Raw genomic sequence first — 25,331 nt, forward strand, 5'->3', positions numbered from 1 at the left:
GCTACAATAAATTTGTTAGTCTTTAAGGTGCCACAAGTACTCCTGTTTTCAATTATTTGTGTGTGTGTGAAACTGTTAATAAATTTTTTGGAATTATTTTTCATTTTCTTCTGATTTGCTCCATCCTAGTTTTAGCCACGATGCAAAAGCACCAGAAGTCTCCTGCCTGACCCTGTTCTCTGAAGATTTCTCACCCAGTTCCACACTCGAGTCTCCGAAAGTGATCACTCCACACCCTGGAACCTTTGACGTTTGCCCACTTCCCCTAAGAAGACACCCGAAAACAAACTCCCTATAATCCAATGCCCTGATTTCTGCTGCTTATGTGTCTTTGCTGCCCAATCTCATTCTATCAGACAACAGATTAACAAACAGGCCAAAACTAAAACCAAATGCAGTGCAGGGAAATCATTTCATAGCTATTCTGCTCCCTCTGCTGGGGAAATCAGAGTCCCTCAGTACGGTTCCAGAGCCTAATTCACATCCCCTGACAATATCATGTTGATTTGTCTGATCCTACATTTCTTGTTTAAAGTCTCCCTTATTAGCCCGTAACAATACATCTGTCTCTAACATTTTCCTTGTCAAGGGCAGTCCTGTCAAAAGACCTTTAGAACAAAGCCTCTGCCAGACTGATTTTTTTCCACCTTCTTTATCAGCACAGAAACGTTGTGCTTAGTGCAAGGTACCCTGGATGACCTGCACCATACATTCCAAGAGTCTTTGTTCTGCATTCAGCCCTCATCACAGAGAACTGGAACACACTATTCACAAAGCAGCTCGAGTATAAATGGGGGGGGGCGGGGGACAGGGGAGCCTGGAAGCAGATCCCAAGGGTCTAACAGTTATCTAATGGAAAGCTGCGCAGATTGGCCAACCATGTCCATTAGCAACTCTGTGACTGAGGAGAAACATCTCAGAATCGGTGACCTGACTCTTCTGAAGCCTATACACACTTTGTGCCCTGAATGCATCTATCAACCTAGATGGCTATACTCTTGATTTACACCAGTGTACACAAGAGGAGAATCAGGCCCACTCTCTCACTTGTGTAACACTTCTTTGACCCATATTTCTAAGTGTGTCACTTTTGTCTAGCATCTCTCTCCAAAACACACACGCAGCTCCTGCCGAAACATCATCATGTCGAGCTGCTGAAGAGTCTAATGTTTCCACCCTTCTGTCCAGGGGATACATCCGGTTATTGAAATGGACCCTTTGTAATAACAAAGGGACATGGAAACCGCAGTGCCCATCACCCAGCCGAGAACTGATACATTCGAAGGCACTGGGTCACGGTACAACTGACTACTAATGAACGTCAGAGGAGCAAGTGAGGGGAAATGTGCTGTATGAAATATTGATCGGGTGGAAGATCTCAATCTATTGTGTGCTGAGGTTTGCAGTGGTGAGGTTATATTCACAGACAGTACTGTACCTCCACAAGGGATGACCCAAGTGAACACACTGAAATGTTGTGGTTTGTAGCCTTTTTTTAAAGCTTATATCTGAAAACCATTCTCTGGGTGTAATCAGAGTGGCATGCACAATTGGTTAGAAGAGTCTAAATGGACCTATGTGGTGAAGATCTCCTCCTGACCTGCTATTTCCCTCTGCAACCTATGTTGCAAAATCAGAACTTCTGTACATTGTTACTAAACCGGCAGCTACTGGTTAGAGAACATGAGTTCGGCCTCTGTCTCCCACAGCTGTGGAAGGATTTTCCTGGCATTCCCTGAGGAATGGCTCCTGGACTCAGTGTGTGCAATATTCCTGCAGGAGTTGGGAGGAAGGAACTGCTTTTCATTCCTCTCTCTGTAAGAGAGAGCTGAACAAACACGCCCTATTCGTTGGGACTGACCTGCCAGTGCGGAGAGAGGGAGCCCTTCTGAGTAGTCTGACCTCTGGGCCCCAGCGCTCCTTGTGGAGCTAGCAGGCCTCAGCCCTGACAGGACCCCAGCCCAGGGTCTCCTCCAGCAGTGCCTCTCTCACGCACAAGACATAGCAACAAAGCAGCTCCAAGACCCTGACGTCCCTTGGCTGGTGCTTTCCATCACATAATAGGGACTGTTTGCCAGGAAGTGCTAACAGAGCCTATTTACTTAGAGATGCACATCTTTCCCTGACTGGTAACCCCACCAGAGAGACCAATAGTTCTCAGCACAAACAGAAACAGACAGGAGAGAGATTGCTAGAGTCCCTCATAGTCCATATGTGTTTCTCACAGGCTCCATTCTCACCTGGAAGCCTCTGCACAGAGCCCAGTATCCCTCCCGACAGTCCGCTCCAATGCAAGAAACTAGCCTGTTCCGTGCCTGCTGTCCCCTCCCACCCATCGCTGCCTCCTCCTCACACCTCACTATACTGCTGCGCATTCTCTGGAGATCCCCATGCATTCCTCTGGGTTCATGATCAATCTCATCCTCAGCAAAGCTCCTCCAGGAACTCACTTGGGTGCTCACAGGATCACAGAAATGTGGGGCTAGAGGGGATCTCGAGAGGTCATCTAGTCCAGTCGCCTGCACTGAGGCAGGACCAAGTATTATCTAGCCCATCCCTGGCAGGGATTTGCCCAACCTGTTCTTAAAAACCTCCAGAAACGGGGATTCCAGCACTTCCTTTGCAAGCCTGTTCCAGAGCTTGACTACCCTTAGAGCTAGAGAGTTTGTCCTAAAATCAAACCCAATCTCCCTGGCTGCACACGATGACCTTGCTGAGGTTGGTCCCATTGCTGCAGGGAACCTTTTGTCCCTTGGTCTGTCTTCATGAACCCGTCCCCTGGGGAGGGCAGATATTAATATGTCACACTCCCTCACCCAATCTCCTTAGACCTGTCTGTGCTGGATGCATCTCTTCTAGTGGCCCCATCCCCACGGCATCTAGCCACGAGTGTGTGGCGGAAAGCTATCGCACACAGACACACCAGATTTCGTCCCACACACACGCCTCAGCTATACCTGTGAGCCATGTCCAGGCCTGCCAGCATCTGAGAAAAGACACTGAAGTTGCTCTCTCCTTCTGGTTGCTGTGCGACACGGACCCTTTCCAACAGCATCGTCTGGCAGAGGGAAGAAAGAGAAGCTCAGCATCCACCCCCAGCCTGCAATCCCCGCCCAGGGCCAGCCAGAGACTGTGAAACCCAGATTGGCTGGGACTAGCCAAATGACCATCGTACGTTGTGACGGGGAGGGGTTCTTTATGTCGAACACCCATCACTGGCCAGATCAGAGTCACTGAGGAGTGAGCCAGACCCACAGACCAGGGGATAGGATGATGCCACCTGGATTTTTTACATATTTTGTATGTGGACAAAAGGTTAAAGCTTTTGAAAATGGATTATTTGAGAGACCAAACTTTTCCCTGGGTTACACCAGCCCTGCACCCCTGCAAGGTAAGTGGTGTAACTGAGAGGAGGATTTAGCCCAAGGCAGGGGTAAAACTTTCAACAGCATGCAAGAGACTTTCAGTGGAACTTGGGCGCTGTTGAAAACGCTAATGGCCACTCTCAAGTGATACTCCCCTTTGTATCCCAGGGACAGGCAAAGCATTCCCGGACTGGAAACGAGCCTGAACCAACCTCTCTGATCTTTATTATTTGTTATGGCTGAGTGCCCCTGCCTTTGCAGCTGAAGCGCCAACCTACTGCAAAGAGCCGATTCTTGTGATGGTTCCCCTAGAGCTGCAGGTGACTGTCCGCTATGCAGTGCCATACAACGGTGCATGTTCAGATGGCTCGGACACACCTCACCACACATTCAGTGCCGAGCCAAGCCAAGCCAATCCTGCCAGCAGAGAGGCGGGTGGAGCCCGGCAGCTTCGCCATCACTGCTTACTACAAAGACTTGCTCTTGGAAACCGGGCCCCCCCGGTATGGGACTCCTTGCTGTGCTCCCCTATGTGCTGGGAAGGGGACAGCCTGTTCCACTCTGCTGTTAACTTCCCAACCCACCCACAGTTAGCCCTGGCATTCTGACCTGTGCAAGTAGGAAGCCAAGGGGGTTATGCTCCTACATGGGACACCTTGGTGAGTTGAAGGGAAAGGAAAGACAGAAAAGCCTCCGTTGCCTGGAGCATCTCTCTGTGCACACAATAGCTGGCCTCTTTCAAACTCAGGGATTCAGGGAACTTAATCTCGGAAGAAGAATAATTGATACAGTGGATTCCAGGGAGCATTAGAAATGGAAATAGCGAGAGAGCCAAAGTCAGCCTTGAGCTGCACCAGGGGTGTCTCTTCTAGTCTGCCCCTCCGCAGGCAGTTGCAGGGCTGGTTCCCGTCTTGTGGCTCAGCAGAGAGGCCCAGCTAATGCACTCGGGGGGACAGTGCCAGCCCCAAGGCAAGGTCTGCTAGCTCTGAGGCAGGGCCAGAGCAGTAGGCAGCATGTGCCAGCGACATGCAAGGGGTATATGCTGCTCGATTCTTGGTTCCTGGGATTCCCACCCAAGTAACTCAGCTCCTGAGAGCAAGGGCAGAGCTTTGCTCCCCTTAGCTGTGGTGATAATGAAAGCAGATAGAGGCTTCTGTTTAATTTCACGGCCAACATGTACGGTGCTGCTAATTAAATGCCAAATTAGAGATTTACTTATGCATATTTCACACCAGTCTCATTCTGCTGGTCTCCCCAAGATGAGGTGGCTGGTTACTGGCTGCTGTGGAGCCCAGCGGCATCACTAAGAAAGCTCCTGCTTAACAGGAATTTGGATGACCTAAGTCTAAAGCTGGACAGATGAGAGACTGGGGACACATGCAGGGCTGCAGTTACCATCACTGTCCCTCCTGGCAGCAAACAGGTAGAGGCATTTTCCATTAAATACACAGAAACTAGCTGCCAGTCAGAGCTCAGGCCTCCCCCAGGTTCTGAGGCACTTCGGTTTATCTCAGAGCAGCGGAGAAGCCAGAGCCCTGGACAGCCGGTGCGGATGTTAATTTTTGCCTATTAACTGAATGTTCCACCAGGATGTTCTTTGTGGCAGGGGTGGCCTTGCCTTCAGATCCATTTTATATCATCTTATTTTCTCCGGAGTTCGTATTCCACAGGACAATGCAAACACGTTCTGGTTTGTTAACCGGGTCTGGCAACACTCCTTCGGCGTCGCCTGGCACCGAGCGCTGGACTCAAAGCAGGGTCTCGAGTTCTAACCGTGACCCCAGTGGCCTTGGGCAGGCTGCTCCCCTCTGCCTTGGTCTCCAGACAATGCTGACCTGCCTTGCAGGGGTTGCCAGGGTTAAATAGCTGGCACTAGAAGAGTGCTCTGCAAGGACTATATATATCTATATCTATATATAGTTGGAGATATACCAATCTCCTAGAACTGGAAGGGACCTTGAAAGGTCATCGAGTCCAGCCCCCTGCCTTCACTAGCAGGACCAATTTTTGCCCCAGATCCCTAAGTGGCCCCCTCAAGGATTGAACTCACAACCCTGGGTTTAGCAGGCCAATGCTCAAACCACTGAGCTATCCCTCCCCCCATCTGACTCAGTCGGATGATGACTGAACCAACCATGGAGTGAAGGGGTCTGCGTGGAAGGCAGCTGACCACTGACTTGCCATGCACGTGGTCCAGGAACAGATCCCAGAATTCTCATACCCCATTAGACTCCAAGGAAGGGAGAAGTTTTACAGAGATGCTTTACTGGGCAGCCCTTACATTCCCCTTTACCTCCTATAAAACCTCCACCATTTGCATCCCCAGCAGGACACTGGGTGGTGCTGCTAGAGAGGGACCAACGCGGCACCTGGCATACAAGGGCACCAGAGAATTGCAGTAGGTCTCCTTTGGCCACTTGAGCTCTCCCGTCTTGCCAGTGGAGGAGGCTGGCACTGCGCAGCACTTGGCCTGGGTGCGGTGGCAGGGGTATGCAGTTACCTGGAGGTGAGCGGCTGTTATTTGGCCTGTGGCGTTGAAATCCAGCGACATGACCATGGAGAAGCGAGTGGAGGCGCCATTGTGACAGGTGGTCACTGTCCCAAAGGCTTTGAGGATTGTGAACATGGCCTGAATCTTCTCCACTGCAAAAATCAACACAAACAGTCCGGTTTGCAACAAGCTCTGTGGCTGGCTGTAACAGAACACTGCACGCTTCCCCGGTTCGAATCCCAGCTCTCCATCTCCCTGGGCCCCAGTGCGACAGCTACACATGGCTGCTGCTATCCCGAAAGCATTCATGTTCTTCACTGAAAACCAGACCCTCCTCCAAGTCACAACGCCCAGGCCGTCTCTTCGGGCCCGCATGGCAGGCTCTCTTAGCAGGGAAGGCTGTGATGACACAGTGGAGGCCGTTGGCTCAGTGGTGTGCTGTGGCTCATCATTCTCTTTATCCCTAGGGAGGGCCTTCATTTTTGCATGCAAGGTCATTGGGAGTTAACCCTGTTTAAACCTGGATCAGAAAATGTTTAATTTATTCGATTTTTAACAGTCATCTGTAGGCGCCACCCAGGCTGTGGCCTCCTGCCCCAGCAATCAAACAATACAATGTAAATGTAGACCAGGGACTATCTATAAAAGGAGACATCTCAGTCTATACCCTCCCACACAGCCTTAGCAGAGGGAGGGGAAGAGATGCTGGAAAGCCTAACAAACCCAGGCTCTGGGGAAATCGGGTGTGGGAGCACGTTCTAAAATCATTCCAAAATGTTACTGCACCGGGAGCATTTGAGACAGGCACATAATACAAGTAGAAGGGATAAATTGATACATATTCTTCCTTTCCCCTTTGTGCAAATAACATAAAATAAAATAAAATAAAATGCAACCACAGTGTCAGATTCCACAGTCATCACATTGCAGCTGCATGGACTTTACCGTCAACAGCTAGGAAAGCACCCAGAACCTCATGTATGAGAAGCACAGGGGCTCCTACCACCTGAGCTACAAGAGAACCTCTGCTAGTCAGAATGGTGCTCGGACTTAGCAGGAATAGGAACACGAAGGTTGGGGGATTCCACTCACATAACTGGAGAGGACAGTCCAGCCCTTTTCATTCCTATCTGTGATCAGTTCTGTGCACACATGGGAGAAGTTCCCCATAACCATCCACACAAAGCCACCTCCTTCATATCCTTCCTTGACACGTTCCTCTGCCCTAAAGTCTAAAAAACCTTGGCGTTTACAGACCCGTGTGGTTCTTACTGAAGTAATAAACTTGGTGATTGGTTCAGAATAACTACGTGTCCTGATCTGGGAAATACTGTGCAAGGTAAAAGTAGACCTGAAAAAGAACCTAGGATTAACCCTAATGAGCTCCTGCTCCCTGGACTCAATACAAAGGAATTATCCTTATTAAATTCTATTCAAATAGTGGCTATCACATTTATCCAGTTGGAAAATATAGTTTGTTAGATTTCGGCTTTAAACAAATCTCATCAGCACCTCGGTAAATTCATAAAACTGGCCCCTACTCACTCTCGCAGTATGCTGAGCCCGCTGCTTGCAATGCTGAGCCAGACTAAAATTAACGATAACGATCTGTATTATGGCAGCACCCAGCAGCCCCAGTTAGAGACCAGGCCCCACTGTGCTAAACACTGAACAAACACGGGACAAGGAGCGGCCCCTGCCCCCAACAGCTTACACAGAAATGTAGAAATGTCAGGCTGAAAGGTCCCTCCAGAGCTCATCAGGGCCAGGTCCTGGCATTGAGGCAGGATCAAGTAAATAGACCATCCCTGGCAGGGGTTTGTCCAACCTGTTCTTAAAAAACCTCCAGTGATGGGAATTCCACAGCCTCCTATGGAAGCCTGTTGCAGAGCTTAACTACTTTACAGCTAGAAAGATTTTCTACTAGCTAACTTCAATCTCCCTTGCTGCAGATTAAGCCCATGACTTCTTGTCCTACCTTCAGTGGACAGGAAGAACAATTGATCACCCTCCTCTGTATAACAGCCCTGAACGTATGTGAAGACTGTTCTGAGGTACCACTCACCCAGCCTTCCCTCATAAGTCAGGGTTTCTAAACCTCGTATCATTTTTGTTGCCCTCCTCTGAACTTTCTCCAATTTGTCCAAATCTTTCCTAAAGTGTGGCACCCAGAACTGGACACAGAACTGCAGCTGAGGCCTCACCAGTGCCGAGCAGAGTGGGGCAATTACCTCCTCTGTCTTACATACAATACTCCTGCTAATACACCCCAGAATTATATTTGCCTTTTTCACAGCTGCAGCACATTGCCGACTCCTATCCAGAGCCCAGAGTCTTTTCAGCAGTGCTACCCTCTAGCCAGTAATTCCCCATTTTGTAACTGTGCATTTCGTAAGTGACGTACTTTGCACTTGTCTTTATTGAATTTCATCTTGATTTCAGACCAATTCTGTAAGTGGCCAATGTAAGTATCGGACAAGACACATCAGACAGACAGACAGAAGGGGAGCACAAGTGCAGAGGAATATCATCTCATTGTTCTCCCCCAGCCATTCATCTGTCTCCACCAGTTGTCTCTTCACTTATACTTGGATTGGATGCTGTTTGGGGCAGGGACTGTCTCTTTGCTCTGTGGTTGTACAGTGCCTAGCACAGTGGAGTCCTGGCCCATCCGTGGGCTCTCTAGGTGGAACTGCAATACCCAGAACAATAACGTGCAGACATAGCCACCCGCTGGCAGTACCTGAGACTCTGTTGTCCACGCTGCGGGCGGCGCCCACCAGGTATTCCAGAGCGCTCTGGCAGCAGGTTGTTTTCCCGGCACCACTTCTCCCCAAGGGCACAATTGCCTGGTCCTGCCGGTGCATGAGCAGGCTCCAGTAGGCTCTCTGTGCCACGGAGCAGATGTGAGGGGGCATGTTGTCTCGCTTCCCTTTGAACACCTAGAGACAGAAGGGCGGCGTGAGGAGCTGCTCTAATGATCTCCCTGAACACGGAGTCGCCCGGTGGGGTTCTCAGACACGAAAGACTTTGAAGGTTTTCACGTCAAGCCTGCCTGTTTCCATTCAGGCTGCGCTTTGTAACCCCACTGGGCTTCCCTGCGGCAGGCCCTTTCACCGCTCCTTCCCTGAAGCACCCTCCGTCGCCTTGAGCCTGGCTGACGCTCGCACTGGAGGGACAGACAGTTCCGGATCACAGGATAGGCGCATGCGAGCAGAGAGCGCCCGCTGTTAATGAGCCCATCTGTTAATGAGCAGCTGTGCCTTTAACGGGATTCCTCCCCTCTCTGCCCCTGCATGTCACCACTGGCCCAGTTTCCCAGAGCTCTGGGAAACCCAATTCCTGTTTTGCAGAATTTCAGTTTCCTCTCCGTTTCCAGAGCACACCTCTCCAAAATACATCGCTTTCTTTGCAATTCTAGCAAAGCCGCTCTTGTCTCACTCAAAGCAGGCAAGCACACACTTCTAATGAGAACAGCCATCTCCCCTTGCATTCAAAAGGGTGAAAGAGAAAGGCCTGCTTCACTTAGGGTGACTAGATAGCAAATGTGAAAAATCGGGACAGGAGGTGGGGGTAGTAGGAGCTTATATAAGAAAAAGACCCAAAAATCAGGACTGTCCCTATAAAATTGGGACATCTGGTCACCTTAGCTTCACTCAGCTTTTGCTTCGAAATGGGTCTGCTTTTGTTTGAAAAGTTCATGTGAATTGGGCTGTTTCAAGTGCCTGATGCAAGGCAACCTCCCCCCTTGATTTTTCGTACTGCTTTGCATTTCATTACGGACATGTCTCACCCCCTTCAGTTTGCTCTGCCCGGCCGTGCACAAAGACCCAGGTTCTGAGTCCACCACAAGGAGTGAGGATGCTCAGCCTGGTAAATCCCAGGTGTGCTGATGAGAAAATGGAGCCCTGTGTGTTGTTTTCAGCCACTACAGGAGCCCCAGTCCTGCTTCCCCAGACACGAGCTGTGCACAGTTCCCTCACACGCTGCTTCCCAGCCCCCTCTCCATGGTTAGGATGGTTCCGTGGCACCACCTATTGGACACTGATGGAATCCAAGGGATTCTTGTAAGAAAGGCCACCAGGGAACAAGACCCCATTCACTGAAGATCATTTTCCAAACCAAACAAATAAAACCCTCTAATGTGCTTCTAAAAAAGCTTCCCTGTGAAATACGTGGCATAAACCGAGCAGCCAATGGTGTGGGCTTTGCAGCCGTCCCAAATCCAAGCCAGGGAACCCGTCTACCACATCACACCATCACGTAGCCTCTGCATGAGCCACGTCACAGGGCCAGCCCACCACTCACCTTTCCTGAGTAGTTAGTAGTGGCCCAGCTGGGCTTGAGTGCAATCAGGGTGGGCCCTGCGTAAGTGTGGCAGAGCTGGGATTGGTACCGGTGCTGAAGTGTGTTAATGACACTCGATTCATTCAGACTGAGAAGTGCTGCAAGATCTTCCGTGTAATCCAGTTTGGAGGGATTGGTCTACAAAAAATAATGCACAAGAAGCTGCTTGAGGGCCCGGCTGTGCTGGAGAGACTCATTTCATTCCTTGCAGCGCACAGCTGATAACACTGATCACCTGGGAAACCTAACATTTCTCCAGATCAATCCGGAGTTTCCTGTGATCACCCTTGGAATGGAGTGCTAGACACTTTCCAAACCAACTGGAGGCCACAGTCCCTTCCCCAAGAGCTCACATTTTAATAGGGTTGAGTACAATTAACTATGAGGAGGAACCAAAATCATTGCAGAGCTTGGTAGTGCCGTGCAAAGTAGGTCCATGAATAGAGCCATGTGGCAGCCAGAGCATTACTCCACCTCTGCAATTGCAAACTGCAGCCTGATGTGCAACAGATTCCAAGCACTGCAGCCAATCACAAAGGAAAGTCAATTACCGAACAGCCAAAAAGTCTCATAAACACAAGGAGAATCTCTAGCCATCAGACAGGACCAGGGCCGGCTCCAGGTTTTCTGCTGCCCCAAGCGGGAAAAAAAAAAAAGCCGCAGCAGCGCGATCATGCCACTCCACTCTTCAGCAGCAATTTGGTGGCTGGTCCTTCGCTCCGAGAGGGACTGAGGGACCCGCTGCCGAATTGCCACTGAAGGCCCGGATGTGCCGTCCGTATAGCGGCCAGAGGGCCGCCCCTTGGTATTGGCCGCCTCAAGCACCTGCTTCTTTAGCTGGTGCCTGGAGCTGGCCCTGGACAGGACATCCAGCAGGGATGGGGGCCCGCGTATGTCAGCATAAGCTGGCACAGCTCCCTTGACTTCAGCAGAGCTGCCCCCACCTCGCAGAAGCAGTGAGGTTTGCCTTGGGACAGAGAGACCATTTCGGCTGGGATGGAGGAAGAGACTTTCCAGGCAGGTTTGACAGCATCTGTGAGGTTTTATTTCTGGGTACTCACCCGGTGAACGTCCTCCTCGTCCACCTCAGTGACAGTGTTGTCAGCTTCTAAGCGAATCCTTACCCTCCCACCTGGCAGCTCCGGGGTCCCCACATCTGGCTTCAGCACGGTAGCTGCAAGAGAAGCCCAAAGATGAGCTCTTTACTAAATGAGGGGCAGCTAATTACAGAGGGAGCTGAACAGGCCTGCACAGGTGTGGTTCTTGTTCAGAGAACTACAGAGGGGCCAATTCTGATCTCGCCCCAGCACTGTGCACTAGGGAACTTCTCGTGTGCACCAGCAAGGTTTACACAGTCCAAGCAGTGCACAAGGCTGTAATGTGCATAGCCCATTGGGCTCTGTCTCCACTGCAAGTGTAGGTATGATGGCAGCACAGGTCGGCACGCACATTTAATCTAGCCAGCACGGGTAACAGTGTATAGAGATGTGGCAGAGCAGGCTTCAGCACAGGCTAGCACCAGAGTACGTACTAAGGGTCCCGGCTGGCTTGTACTCTGGTTGCTAGTCCATGCTGAAGCCTGTTCTGACACTTCAGCACCACTATTGTCACCCATGCTAACTAGAGTCACGTTAGCACAGATAAGTCTACCCCCATTGCATTCGCACCTCCACTTGCAGAGGAGACGTGAGTCACAGTTCCCGTTATGTACATGTACTGCTAGAGCGAGGGAAAGAGGCCACAGTATAAACGAGAGATTCAGACTGGTTTATAAAACCAACTCTGAGAGTTAACAACAGTGTGCACAGAAAAGCATCATGGGAAAAACCTTAATGAATACGAAATGCTGCCGGTACTGGAAGAACGATACAGGGGAGGGCAATATGGGCTCCAGTGTTTGTATGCCTTCAGTGAGAGCGACCAACAGGAAAGAGATCCCGCCAGGCATTAGGTTTGCTGTTGTACTTCAAGGGTGATACTTTGCCTCTCTCCCTACTAGCATCTGGAGGCTTAGTGGCACTTGCACCTTGCACGGCCCTTTACACACAATAATCCTGTTTCACACCCTCCTGCCCGTGAGAAAGCCGGACAAGATTCAACCCATTTCACAGATCAGGAGAAGCAAGTCATCCAAACCGAATGGATGAATCTCTGGACAGGCTGAGCTCCCACTAACCCTTCTGGGGCCATGCAAGCTGCAGGCATTTGGCACTTTAGAGACCAGGCCAGGCAGGATTTGGCCAAGCCACACAGTGAGTCCTGACGGAGCCCGGAATGGAACCAGGAGCCTCACTCCCAGACCCCTGTTGTAACTGCCAGACTAGGAGGAGGTCACAGCTCTTAGGAGAGGCTCCTCTCCTGTCTGAGTCTCAGCAGTGGACACACAGGAATAGCCAGACTGGATCGGACCCGAGATCCACCTCGTCCAGCACCCTGGCTGCAAGGGTGGTGAGTGCCAGTCGCTTCAGAGGAAGAAGCCCTGTAGTCTGTAGTGATGGGATTAGCTTCCCCAAGGAGGGTCCTCCTAGCCCCCAGTGGTGCATCCAAAGCTGGAGGGTTTATCTCCCTTCCAAACACCACCAAAGCAAGTTACTCAGCTTAGGCATCACAGAGTGCAGCCGGAGAAAATGAAAGTTACCGAGTGTAAATCCATCTTTTTGGACAAGCCAAACTTTCTCTGTTTCATACCACACGTCGTCATGAACCTGGGGACAAAAAGAGAGTCAGGTTCCCCTGCAGCAGGAGACAGTGAAGCAGAGGCAGTTCTAATCTGATCTTTTAACAAAGTCTTTGACCTTTGCTCTCACACACAATGACCATTTGCTTTCCAGCCACAGGAATTAGCACTTTCCTGTTAAAGATCTTCATTTGCATTACACCAGGCTTCTTTCCCGTTTGCTGAGTTACTTAGTTACAGGGCTATAGAGAATGCAAATGTTTGCTATTACATTATAACTGGGTACAGATATATGAAAAGAATGCATGCAACATCCCACCTGGTTTTCATGAAATTTAAATCCTAAACACATTCTTCCACATTTTAACATCTGCATGCATTCTAATCAACTTGTCACTTTTAAGTCTACATAACACACCGAGTCTTCTGATCAGGGACCTTAAACAGCTTCTATTTTGTTTCAGTTCTCCCGTATCGAAGGGGTTTTTACTCTAACTCCATAGGGCAGGACTCTCTATAAGCCATGCTCTAGCTGAACAGCACGACATATGGACAGGGCACAAAATCACCTTGTCTGAGTCTGTGCTTTCCCCTGACTCCTTGATTTCTACAGGCTCCTTCTTATTTTCCACTGGTTCCTCCTTGATTTCTCCAGGCTTCTTCTTGAGCTCCCCTTGTTCCTCCTTGATTTCCACTGGCTTCTCCTTAATCTCCCCTTGTTCCTCCTTGATTTCCACTGGTTCCTCCTTGATTTCCCCTGGCTTCTCCTTAATCTCCCCTTGCCGCTTCTTGATTTCAGCCTTGATTTGGGGCTCCCGCTGCTTCTTCGTTACTACCTTCTCTTTCCCTGAACTTTCAGAACTTTTTCTCCTTGGTGAGTGGCCCTTCTTTGCAGGATCTTCACAGTGGCGCTGAAAATCCTTACCAGTTGTTGGAGCACCAGCAGGGGCATTTTCCCCTTTACTTTGTTCCTTAGAGCTCTGCTCAGGACATGGAGGTTTGGCAACCTTGGACTCATCTGGCGGGATTGTCTCCCCTGGTTTGGGAGTGGCTGCTGCCTTTTCAGGTGCCGGGGAGGTGGCTTTCATGATGTTGCTCCTCTTCACGACTCTCTTGAAGGGGAGAGGCTTTCTCGGTGCAACTTCCGCTGCCATTTCCCCTTGGTGCTGCTCTCCGTTCAGGCCGTTCTGCAGCAGTTGCCCTTCACTTGCCATTTCTCTTTCTACTTCAAGGATGTTCTCATCCTTTATCACAAACTGCTGCACGTGGTTGTCGTCAGGCTTCCCGGGAGGCTAAAAACAAAATCAAGATGAAGCGGAGCCTGTTAGCATTAAGCCTGGTGACACTAGAGGAACAACTCACTGGGTGAATTCACCAGCCCGGATTTGGCAGCCAACAGGCACCAGGGTCTCTGCAGAAACTTAGATCCAGCCTCATCTCAGGCACAGAGCTACAGGGGGGTTGGTGAGTTGCTCTCCTCACCTGGGGGTCGAGGAGGGTTTGATTTTAGAGAGAGACTTGGAGCAACTAAAAGTAGCTTCCAATTGACAGGGATAAACTGCAGGGTGAGATCACAAATCGCAGGAACAGCAATACGCACTCAGGGCAACATTTTCAAAAGCAGCTATGTCCTTATGTCCCATTTTCAGCAGTGATGTTGGCTCCTAGGACCCTAATTCAGTGGGGCCAGATTTCCAAAGTTATTTAGGTGCCTAAATGAGCAGAGGAGCAGCTCATGGGATTTGGAAAAGCCCCCGGGCTCCTGACTCCCATTGATTTCACTTTGAAGTTAGATGCCCAAGTGCTTTGGAAAACCCCACGTGACGCCCATCTACTCCTTCAGGTGCCAAATACCTATGAAAACCTGGCCCTTCTGACAATATTACCCAGGGCTTAATCCTGCAAGGTGCCGAGCAGAGCTGGTGGACAGATTTCGTGCCAGCCCTGGTGCCAGCATCTTCCGTGGAGCTGAGCATGCTGGATGCCTGGCAGGACTGGACACCTAGGGATCTCGCCCTGACCCAGGGACGCACACAGCGCTTGCTTTAACTCGAATGTGTGAGCTGGAGCCCAAACCTCTGGGGCTTAACTAGAATGGAGGCCTTGAGCTGGCCCTCTGCAGAAAGGCCAGTCGCATCCCCGGCTGCACACAGCGTGAGAGAAGGGTCTGTTTCTCCTTCCAAGCGCTCCCTGTTAGCATGTCCAGTCTAGCTCCATTGCTCTGCTTGGCCATGACTCAGGCAGTGGAGGCGATAGCGGGGGAATTAACGACAGCCAGGTGAGGAAGGCATTGTCACCTGGCCCTATCTATCTACCCTTTGGTGCTGTATCTAGCCGAGGAAGACAGAATTCTTCCCCCAGGAGAAGGTCTGTTGGCTCGGGGATGGAACAGACTCTGCACTTCCCTTGCTGGCTAGTCACACCTTTGAACCTTTCATTTTGGGCAGTGACCCAGGGACCAGGAGGCTCAACGTGCACCACAGAGAATTTTTCATCAATTTCTAGACTGGCTGTGAAGCATGTCTAGGGTGACTAATTGCACTAGCAAAGCCACAGGTGCCTCAGATATACATTAATGGTGCTCAGTCTCTGCCCACGGAGCGTGCTGGCATTCGCTGGGACTAACCCCCTGTTTTCATCGCTACTCAGCGAACTCCAGTCCGGAGCCAGGCAGCCCAGAAACTTCAAGGGAAATTCCAGGACAGGGCGGCCTTCCAGTGACCACAGGCCACCTGGCACATTCCCGAGGAACCTCCCCTTGGTAACATCATTGGAAGTGCTGCTTCCAGTGCACACGTCCCCTGGCTGCCTTCTGACTGAGCTGGTCTGGCCCTGCCGCCAGAGCATCTGTACAAACAGATTGCTTTGCCTACTAGAAACGGCAGAGATTCCTTGGGATCTGGAGGGTGGTTTTATCAATGGGGCTGATCCTTTCCCACAGTCGTGGCTGCTCAGGACCCTGGGAATCTAGCTGGGATCAAGGCAACTGGTCTGAACGGCAAGCTGGACCTCCTGGGGCAGGTCCCAAGGCTGGAAAGAGTGTAAGTCAGGCCAGCATTTGGCTCCCACAGACTCCCCAGCCCAAATAGCTTTGAATAGATTAATAGATTGTAAGGCCAGAAGGGACCACAGTGATCCTCTAGTCTGACCTCCTGCATAGCCCAGGCTGCAGGATTTCACTGAATTCAGTCCTGTTTGAAACAGATCAGAACTTTCAGAAACACACCTGATCCTGCTTTAAAAACTACCAGCGATGCAGAATCCATCACGGCCCTCGGTAAATGTTCCAGTGGTTAATTACCCTCACTGTAAAAAACATGTACGGTACTTAATTCCCAGTCCAAATTTGTCTGGCTTCAACTTCCAACCATTTAATCTTATTAAACCTTTGCCTGCTAGACTGAAGAGCCCTTTAGCAAATTTCTGTTCTCCACGTAGGTACTTACAGACTGTGATCACCCTTAACCTTCTCTTTGTTAAGCTACATAGACTTAAGGAGCTCAATGGATCACTGTGTGGCATGTTCTCCAACCCTTTAATTATTTTTTGGCTCTTCTCTCAACCCTCTCCAACTTATCCATTTATTACCCATTTGAAGACACTGCCCTGATTCTGATTCCTGCAGCTCACGTGAAAAACTTTGCAACTAGCACCAAAAACTCCAGTAACAGCAGCTGTTGTAGAAAGACACTGGGGACTTTGGGTTTGGCATTGCTCATGGATAGGGTGACCAGACGTCCTGTTTTTAAAGGGACAGTCCCATTTTGGGGGACTTTTTCTTATATAGGCGCCTATTACTCCCCACCCCCTGCCCTGTTTTTTCACAGTTGCTATCCGGTCAGCCTACTCATGGACCAACTACAAACCTGGGTTGAGGAGCCTTGCAAGCTTTGATATTATTGTCTATTAACAATTAGCTCTGTTAGGAAGATTCATTACCAGTGTTTACATCCTCTGCAGTGAGGCTCCAGCACTTTTGATCTGTTAGAAGCACAATTGTGCAAACAAGAGTAAAACTAGCGGCTTCTCCCCTCTTGCTCCCGGCAGCCCTCACTAAACCCAAATCTTAGCACTCGTAATGTCATGGACAACAACATTCTGCCTTTCTAGCACAGGGGCATTTTCAGGATGTACTCATTATCCCAGATGCACAGATACTGGGGCCCTGTCAGTTTCTCAGTGGGGGATGAACCTGGGACATCCAGCACTAAAAGCACTAGCCATTATTAATTGAGCTAAAGGAGCAACTCCTCTAACTGGCAGTTGTAGTAGTCTGGTATCCTCTGGCCCAGCAAACTGAGGGGGCCATGCCATACACATTTGATGGAGGAGGTTACACCGACAGCCGACCCCCAGGACACTGAACGCGGGGCACAATTCGTTTGGTACTTACATCTTCTTTGGAGTTCAAGGTGTCTTTCTCTTTCCGTTTAGCTACCTTGGATTCTTTCTCTGTTTCCCGAACAAGCTGTTTGATGAATCCCCCAGGAATCACTGAGAAAAGCGGAGGTGGCGAGGAAGGGGGTGGACTCTGGTCCTCTTCCCTGATCTGTTTGCACAAGCAGAGGCTACATTATTTGATAGCACGCCTCGTGGGCCCTGGCAAAGGTCTGCTTTTCGGGCTCAGACAGTATCACAACCCCCTCAGAGAGCAGTTAGTCAGCATACATGACTCAACCAAGCTCATGTATGACAGACCAAGTCCCGTACTCTGCTATAGCATCACACGGGAGTAGCAAAGTGAGAGACACATGGCCGGGGGCTTGCAGAGCTCTATCCAACAATCAGACGTTCTCGTCGCTCATCATGCCACCACCACTCATGATCTGGAGCTGGACCCTCCCCTTGCTGAATTTATTCCCTCCCCAGGACTGCATCTACTACAGGTACGTGTAGGCTGGTTTGTTATTGTAGGGTTGCTTGGGAGTCTTGGGTTGCACTGCTGGGTTGTTGTAGGGTTGCCTATGAGCACACGGCTGTTGTCGTAGGGTCACTCATGAAGACCAAACTAGCAGCACCAATTTCTTTCCAAACAACTAAGCAAATTTAAGGGAAATACCCCACATGGAACTGCAGGGGAGCTTTCCAAAGGACCAAGGGCAGTTAGAGGACATCCCCCAATGCAACTCCCCCTTGCACCTCTGAAAATCACTGGGGACTGACAGAGTGGGCCATCTAGCCTAGCCATCGCCCCATTAACTAGCTCTCCCTCCTTTGCTTATGACATTTCAGACGTTTCCTACACGTTTCCCCACTTGTGCTGAACAAGATGTGCAGCTGGTTTTTTTGTTGTTGTTTTTTTTTGCTTTTTTTACCTTCAGTTGATTGAAAGCCACTAGCAATTTAGTGGACACAAAGACGTGCTGGATGAGTTTTCATCGGTCCCCCTGTATGCAGGCGGAAGCAGTCCAACCTTCTGAGGATACATATCCAGCACCTTTACAAGTGCCGGTGCCAGCCCATGGGGGGCTTTAAACTGGAATATTTTGGGGTCCCTCCCCACACACACAGCACATACTAATACTTAATGGGGACGGCCTTGAGCTGCTTGGGGCCCTAAGCAATTGCTTCGTCGGTCTATGCCTAGTGCCGGCTCTACAATGTTCTAGTGTCCTTGGCAAAGCAGCCCAAGGGTAGCTTGCAGAAGCAGATCTAGGCCTCCATAAACCACTGTCCTCTCCTCCTCTTACAAGAGTGGACACGTGTAAGGGCCTCTCCCAACGCTGACTGAAGCCAATGGAAAGACTTGCACTGCCCTCACCGGGCTTGGGATCTGGCCCCACGCACATCGCAAAGGACATGGCAGTTCCAAAGAGGCCCAGGAACAGCCTCATTTTCAAACCTTGGAAAGCAGGGAAAGCTCTGACCGTTCAGGCCCTTTAAACTACCTTACTTGTGTCTGCAAGAAAACTGGAACGTCAGACCCATGGTGTCCTCTCACACACACCTGCACATGGCTTTAACCTCAGGTGAGGATAGTTATTCTACTTTTCAAGCATATTTTAACTCTCTTCTTCTACCTGGAATTTACTGGCAGGAGCCGTCTGCTCCCAAGGCAGTAGAGAAATAGCTCACAACACAAAACACAACACACAAATGGCCCCCGATGTGCTAGGAGCTAGGATGCTCACAAAGGGCATTTGTGGAAGGCAGCAGGACATGCACAGGGGCGACAAATGAGCCATTGACTATGAGATACCAAATCTAACAAGTAAAGTGAAACCAAAGGAATGGATCGTGCTGGCTAGCAAATGGTTAAAGCCGGGCGTGCTCCTTGCCCCCCTGCTGGAAGCGTTGCTACTGTGCGATTGGGAGCTCTTAGCTCCTTCCAATGATCTGCTCCCTCTAAGCGCCCGAGGCCCCACACCCAGGAGAGACATGCCACGTTCAGTGGGTGCCGGAGGGAACCCTGCCCCCGCAGCAGCACGAGTGTCGTCACTTTCCTTTTGCTCCCACAGTGCAAGGCGTGATGAGATGGCCATGCTTCTGCCGTGACAGTGCCTGAGGGCCGGAGAGCTTCGGGTGTGATACAAGGAATGATGCTTTATGGAGACAAATGACACATCGACCTGGGCCCCGGACCAGACACACACACACAGGAGGGCGGGAGGAGAGAAAAAACAAAGATGTCATTAGTCCATGAGCGAGAGATGTATGAAACACACAAGCTGCTCTGCCCCATCTCACCCTCCACGTGGGGTCCGACCCAGTGGGCTGAGCAGGCCCCTCTAAGTAGCCTGGCAACCAGCGATGCCGCTCCAGAGATCAGGGGGAGTAGCAGTCCCTGGAAGGTCCGTGCACCGTCAGTTCCAATCAGTGGCAGCTACTAACCCTGCCGTGGGTGTAGAGGACTCAGGCGGATGACACAAAGTGCCAGAGAGGGCTGTGAGGAACTCCACAGGCAACACGAGGGCAAAGGAACTTCACTGTCCCCAATAGCAAAGCAATGCACGTGGGAGGGAAAACGGCAAATTCTCATTCCCCTCACAGGGTCTCAATTAACCACGTCAACGCAGGGAAGGGACCTGGCCTCTGCTCAGTGGGCAGCTCTGGCTAACACACTAACGAGGGGGAGGAGGCTCAGGGAACAGGGCGGTGAATGAAATGGAGAATGTTATACCAATATTATATTAGCCAATGGGGTGGCCCCCTCTGGGTGAGCAGTACTGGGCAGCCCAGCTCACAAAGGACATGACAGAAATGGAGGGGGGTGGGAGAGCCTGAAAAGACCCTGAAACCACTGTTACTGAGAGAGAAGATGGAGAAGAGGGGACATGACAAAAGTCTATAAATACTGACTGGTCCAGAGAAGAGAGATCAACAGCATCTCATAATACACAAGCAAGGGGGCAGTGAAATTAAAATTCAAAACCAATCGAAGGAAACACCTTTCCCACACAATGTGTAACTAAGCGGGGAACTCGCTGCCACATGACACTGTGCAGGGCAAGAAGTCAAAACGGTTCAAAAAGGGACTGGGCATTTCTGTTAAAATCAAGACTAGGCAGAGTGATTTAACTAACATTAGCAGTTTGGCAGGGACATTAAATCCGCTGCTTCAGGGCTCCGGGCAACCTCTAAGGATCAGACACCTGGATGAAAACTAGTGTGGGGGTGGGGGTGGGGGGGCGCTGATAATGCCACATCGGTGACAGCAGGGTTCCTACACCTTCCCCAGAGGCAGCTGGGTCTGGGCAGTCAGGGCAGGATACTGAGCTAGTTGGCCATTGTCTTTGATGTGGATGTGACGAAAGCTCTGCAGTGTGGAGTCCGCATGCTAGAGGGGTTCAGATGGGGACTTCCTATCTGAAAGGCCTCACTCTAGGACGGGGTGGCCAACCTGGGGCTCCGGTGCTTTCCCCACTTGCTCACAGCAACGCTTCCACACATGGCAGAGAGAACGGCCTGCAGGGCCCATCCCGCCCACCATCCAGCCCCAGCCCCAGCCCCAGCACGGGTATCGGCAGGGCGAGGCCAGACTCAATGTGGTTCTTCTACAGGGACTGGGGGCTGGAGAGCGAAGCTTTGTCCTGGATGAGCCAGTACCACCGAACACACCGGCCAGCCCCAGATACCCATTGAACCTCTTCACAGTGACATGGAGGGAGAATCCCTTTGCTTTGTGCCAATTCCTGATTCACCTTAGGCTGCTCCGTCAGAGACGCCCAGTGCAACGTGCCACGCTGGGCAGAGCTGGCATGGTAACACCATTCCTCCCAAGGATTGCTGTACAGGCTGCCGGGCCCTTCCCAATTGCCCTGGGGTTCCCTCCCCAGCTGCAGGCCCCCTGCCCTCCAGGGTTGGTTTTTAATCATTCGCTCCATTCTTCGAGCCAGCCACACTCTGTGCGCAGACACCCCGCCTGCGAGGGGCCTGGGCTGCAGCAGGCACAGCACCCCACAATCGGCGGAGAAGGGGGATGATTAGCCCAGACCCCAGGAGAGGCACTGACCTTTCCTGGTTACATTTTGACGAGCTGAGCTCACTGCCTGTCCCTGCCACCTGGCGTCTCCGCAGCACGAATACCAAGGAGGGAAAGTCACTTTCCCATGGGCCGGGAGGGGCCGGGGAGTCTCTTCCTGCTCTGTGAGCTTGGCTGCTATTCCTGCTGCTACCGCCAGGGCCGGATTAACCTTTTGTGGGCTGGCGCCAAACATATTTGTGGGCCCCCATGGAGCAAATGGAGCATGGTGTGGGGAGGTCAAGTCACCGGAGCGAGGGGCCAGCCAGAGGCATAGGCACCAACTCCATGGGTGCTCCGGGGCAACACACACACCGGCAGCCAAGCTCCCTCTGCCCCCTCCTCCCCTGAGCATGCCGCGTCCCTGCCGCCAAACAGCTGTTTGGGGCAGGGACTTGGGGTGGGAAAAGGTGGGGGGGGGACTCTAGGGTCTGGGTTTTATAGCGCACACACAGACACACACAGACACCCACCAACACACACACACGCTGGCTAGGCCTGCCCAGAATACAGTTAGATAAACCAGCGGTTAAGATGCCAGTGGAGCCCCGGAGCCCTGACACCCAGCGCCCTCCCGCTCTAACCACGAGGCAGGAGGGGTAGCTCAGTGGTTTGAGCATTGGCCTGCTAAACCCAGGGTTGTGAGCTCAATCCTTGAGGGGGCCACTTAGGGATCTGGGGCAAAACTCTGTGTGGGGATTGGTCCTGCTTTGAGCAGGGGGCTGGACTAGATACCTCCTGAGGTCCCTTCCAGCCCGGACATTCTAGGATTCAGCACTGCCTCCTAGCGCGGGGAGCAGAACCCAGGAGTCCTGACTCCCAGCCCCCGCTCTTGGCAGCGGCCGTGCTTTCAGCGCAGTGGGGGTGCTGGGCAGTGGCTGGCTAGAGGCCCTTGGCACTGTCACCAGCCTAGATCAGCAGGGCAGAACTCGAGCTGCGTTGCTCTTTAGACGCTCGGAGTCAGCGAGCAGAGCAGGGTCTCCCCCTTTCTCCTGGGGGCTCTGAATTATCCCCAGGCTCTTCACAGGCAGACAAAGGGCCTGGGTAGCCCAAGGCCGGACACGGCTATCGGCACCAGCCCTGCCTGCACTGGGATTGACAATTGATTAAGGGCGACACAGACATCCCTGGCCAGCCCTGTCCTCACTCTGCCCTGCCGTGGCAGTAGCTGTCCCCGTCCCCCTCCGGGGCCATTTCCAGCACAAGCTCAGCTTGCTGGTGTGCACAGGGGTGGGTGTTAACCAGCCATCCCCAGGGTCTTCCCCAGGCTGCCAAGGATTGCCATTAACTTCTCGGGTGAAACAAAAGCATAAGCCTTGCCCATGGCTCCCTGGCAGGATGCGGGGCTGGGGAATTGGCAGACATAACACTTCTCTCTGACACCTTCCCTCCAGTGCTCTCTGGGCTGCACAGACATGACTTTAGCCTCACAACATGGCAGCGAGCTGAATATTATCCCCATTTTACAGCTGTGTTAGCACTTAGCAGAGGAGCTGGGAACAGAACCCAGACGTCCTGGCTCACTGCGCCACCCTCTCCCCTTCCTCAGCTGTGTGAGGAGCACGGGCACTGCACACCAGCATGGTCACCCTGGTTGGTCACCCCGCCAGGAGGAGGGGCGACACCATCCCATCTGCCACCAGCTCCTGACCCTCCCTCCCTGCTCTCAACAGCGACTGTTCATCTCGAGGTTTGTCTCGCGCTGAAGCCAGTGACAAGAGCTCCTCATGACTGCATGGAGAGCCAGGTGAGGGCCCGTGAGCTCCCTGCCAGCGAAGGTCGTGCCCTGCCTCACAGGCTCCATTTTACACCGAACAGTGAGGGGGAGAACAATGGAGATCTCTCTAGAAAAGTGGCTTTGAGGTTTTCCATGCTTCCTCCCAGGCCTAGCCGCATGGAGGGGCTCCAACAATGTATGATACTAGCAGGGATGCTGGGAAGCTGGAGAAAGCAGCTCCCCCTGCCACGGGACAGCAGGCTGCGCATATCCCCCTCCCCAGCGTCCCTCACATGTCCCCCACCGCTGGCAGGAGTGGCACACCCAGCCGGGAGCTGCACAGGGGCCATGGAGGTTAAGATTCTGTGCTGCTTACCCAATGCCTACTGCCCTGGTAGCTTATTAATATGCAAATTGGGATGAACTGTCTCACAGATTTTTCAATGGGAGATGCCCCCAGACCTCACTGACAGACTGAAATCTGGGCATGACGGGCTCCCCAGTCAGAACTTTCCTTAACCCTTTTGTTGTGCGTTGCATATTCAAGGCAGCAGTGTCAGCAGCCCCTAAATACAGGTTACTGGAATGTAACCCACAGGCAGACCAGACACAGGCCTCGAGCGGACATTTCATTGCAGCAATTCATGTTACCTCCGAGCAAATGAAAATTCTTCCTCCCTTATCCTGAAAAGCAGCACTGAGCTGTGAGCCTGGGTGAGTTTAGCTGCTAATCACTCTGCTGAGAGGCTGAACATGAGCGAGGCTTCGACACGATAAAGATTTTCCACCACTTTATGGCCAGACGTCTACTGGCGAAGTTAACACTTCATTCAGAAGCAAACAGCTCACAGAGGAAGTTGAGAAGCAGCTTCCAAAACTAACATATGAAACCCAGGTGCTACAGTCACGGATACTGTCCTGCGGCTTCAGACTGCAAACCTTACAAGCAGTAATTACGCCAGGGCCAAGCAGGATATTTGGTCCCGGGTGTTTTACACTAAACTTGTTATTAAGAGCAGCCACGCTGCAAAGTTCTCTCCAGAGCTACCGTCAAGGATAACAAGCAGAAGGGCTATTCAACCCCGGGCCTCAGGGCCTCAGCCAATCTCTGGCTTTTGGAGACCTAATATGGGGAGCAAATGATCCCATAGCTGCTACTGCCAGATTCTTACACCTTCCTCTGAAGTAGCTGGTGCTGCCACTGTCAGAGACAGGCTACTGGGCTAGAAGGATCACGGATATGAGCAAGAGTTCTCAAAATGAGATTCTGGCCAGAAAGCAGCGTGTTTCTGCTTTCCAGGAGTTCAGTGCCCTGCAGCGTTACTGCAACTGGTGGTTCTGGGAGCGGGAGGAGAGCAGGGCAGATAGTGATGACAAATAACAAAATAACAGTCCTGGTGAATGAATCATGCAGTCTAAAAACCAAGAGAGTGACATACCCTGTGCTGTCCTTACACACACACACACACACACACACACTCCACCTCCCCTACGCTCCCCCCCACACCTCACCCACACACCCTGCCCACAAACACCACCTCCCCACCACCACCCTCCACACACCATTTCCCCCACGCACCCCCCCACACCTCACCCACACACCCTGCCCACACACACCACCTCCCCCACGCACCCCCATACACAAACACCAGCTCCCCCTCACACACACACCACCTCCCCCACGCACCCCACTCCACCTCCCACACACCACCTCCCCATGTACCCCACTCCACCTCTCCACACACACCACCTCCCCCACGCACCTCCCCACACAAACACCAGCTCCCCCACGCACCCCTCCCACACACACAATTTCTGTTTGCTGGGAGAGAAAAACCAGCCAATGGATGCAGTCCACCAAAGGCAAACCTGTTACTGTAGCCCTTCATAGCTAGCTAAAAATAGCCCCCCACCCGCTTTTGAAAGTCAAGAGCCCAGCAACAAGCACACTCAAAAAAGCCCATTTTGGATCCCAAAGCAACACACGTCTCCTTCAGGACACAAACCAAACCAAGCAGAGACTCTACCTTCTGTACAAGCGGCTCCGTGGGATTCAGGGAGTTAAAGTGCTAGACAGACGCCCGGCTCTATTAGCAGCTAAAAGATCCTACCAAGCAGAAAAAGCAAAGAGAGCAAGAGACCAGTGGAAAGGAGCTCCCCCCCGCCGCCCCTCCCTTTCCCCGCCCCCTGCGATAGCAGCAGCTGAGTTGACACATGTCATTGCTAAAAATAAAGCCCAGCTCCAGGTCTGAGTGAGGGGACTGGCCGCTCCG

The 25,331-nt window shown here is 51.7% G+C and overlaps 1 protein-coding gene across 4 annotated transcripts in view; it reads right to left on the minus strand.

Moving 5' to 3' along the window:
- Nucleotides 1–25,331, minus strand: part of MYO18B (myosin XVIIIB) — a 186,517-nt gene that overhangs the window by 160,287 nt on the left and 899 nt on the right. For 2 of the 4 annotated variants that reach the window (XM_039505044.1, XM_039505042.1), the window contains exons 1-10: nt 25,086–25,220; nt 19,324–19,449; nt 17,274–17,429; nt 13,450–14,172; nt 12,842–12,908; nt 11,265–11,377; nt 10,165–10,341; nt 8,600–8,798; nt 5,866–6,008; nt 2,958–3,058 (exon numbers count right to left, since the gene is read on the minus strand). In XM_039505044.1, the coding sequence (XP_039360978.1) occupies nt 2,958–3,058; nt 5,866–6,008; nt 8,600–8,798; nt 10,165–10,341; nt 11,265–11,377; nt 12,842–12,908; nt 13,450–14,172; nt 17,274–17,429; nt 19,324–19,362 (1,718 nt within the window). In that variant the 5' untranslated portion in view covers nt 19,363–19,449; nt 25,086–25,220. Of the gene's footprint in view, nt 1–2,957; nt 3,059–5,865; nt 6,009–8,599; nt 8,799–10,164; nt 10,342–11,264; nt 11,378–12,841; nt 12,909–13,449; nt 14,173–17,273; nt 17,430–19,323; nt 19,450–25,085; nt 25,221–25,331 lie in introns of those variants that run through there. The other 2 variants (XM_039505043.1, XM_039505045.1) reach the window with 2 other exon arrangements.

Source organism: Mauremys reevesii, linkage group 18 (genome assembly GCF_016161935.1).
Source record: "Mauremys reevesii isolate NIE-2019 linkage group 18, ASM1616193v1, whole genome shotgun sequence".
In the NCBI taxonomy this organism is placed as follows: Eukaryota; Metazoa; Chordata; order Testudines; family Geoemydidae; genus Mauremys; species Mauremys reevesii.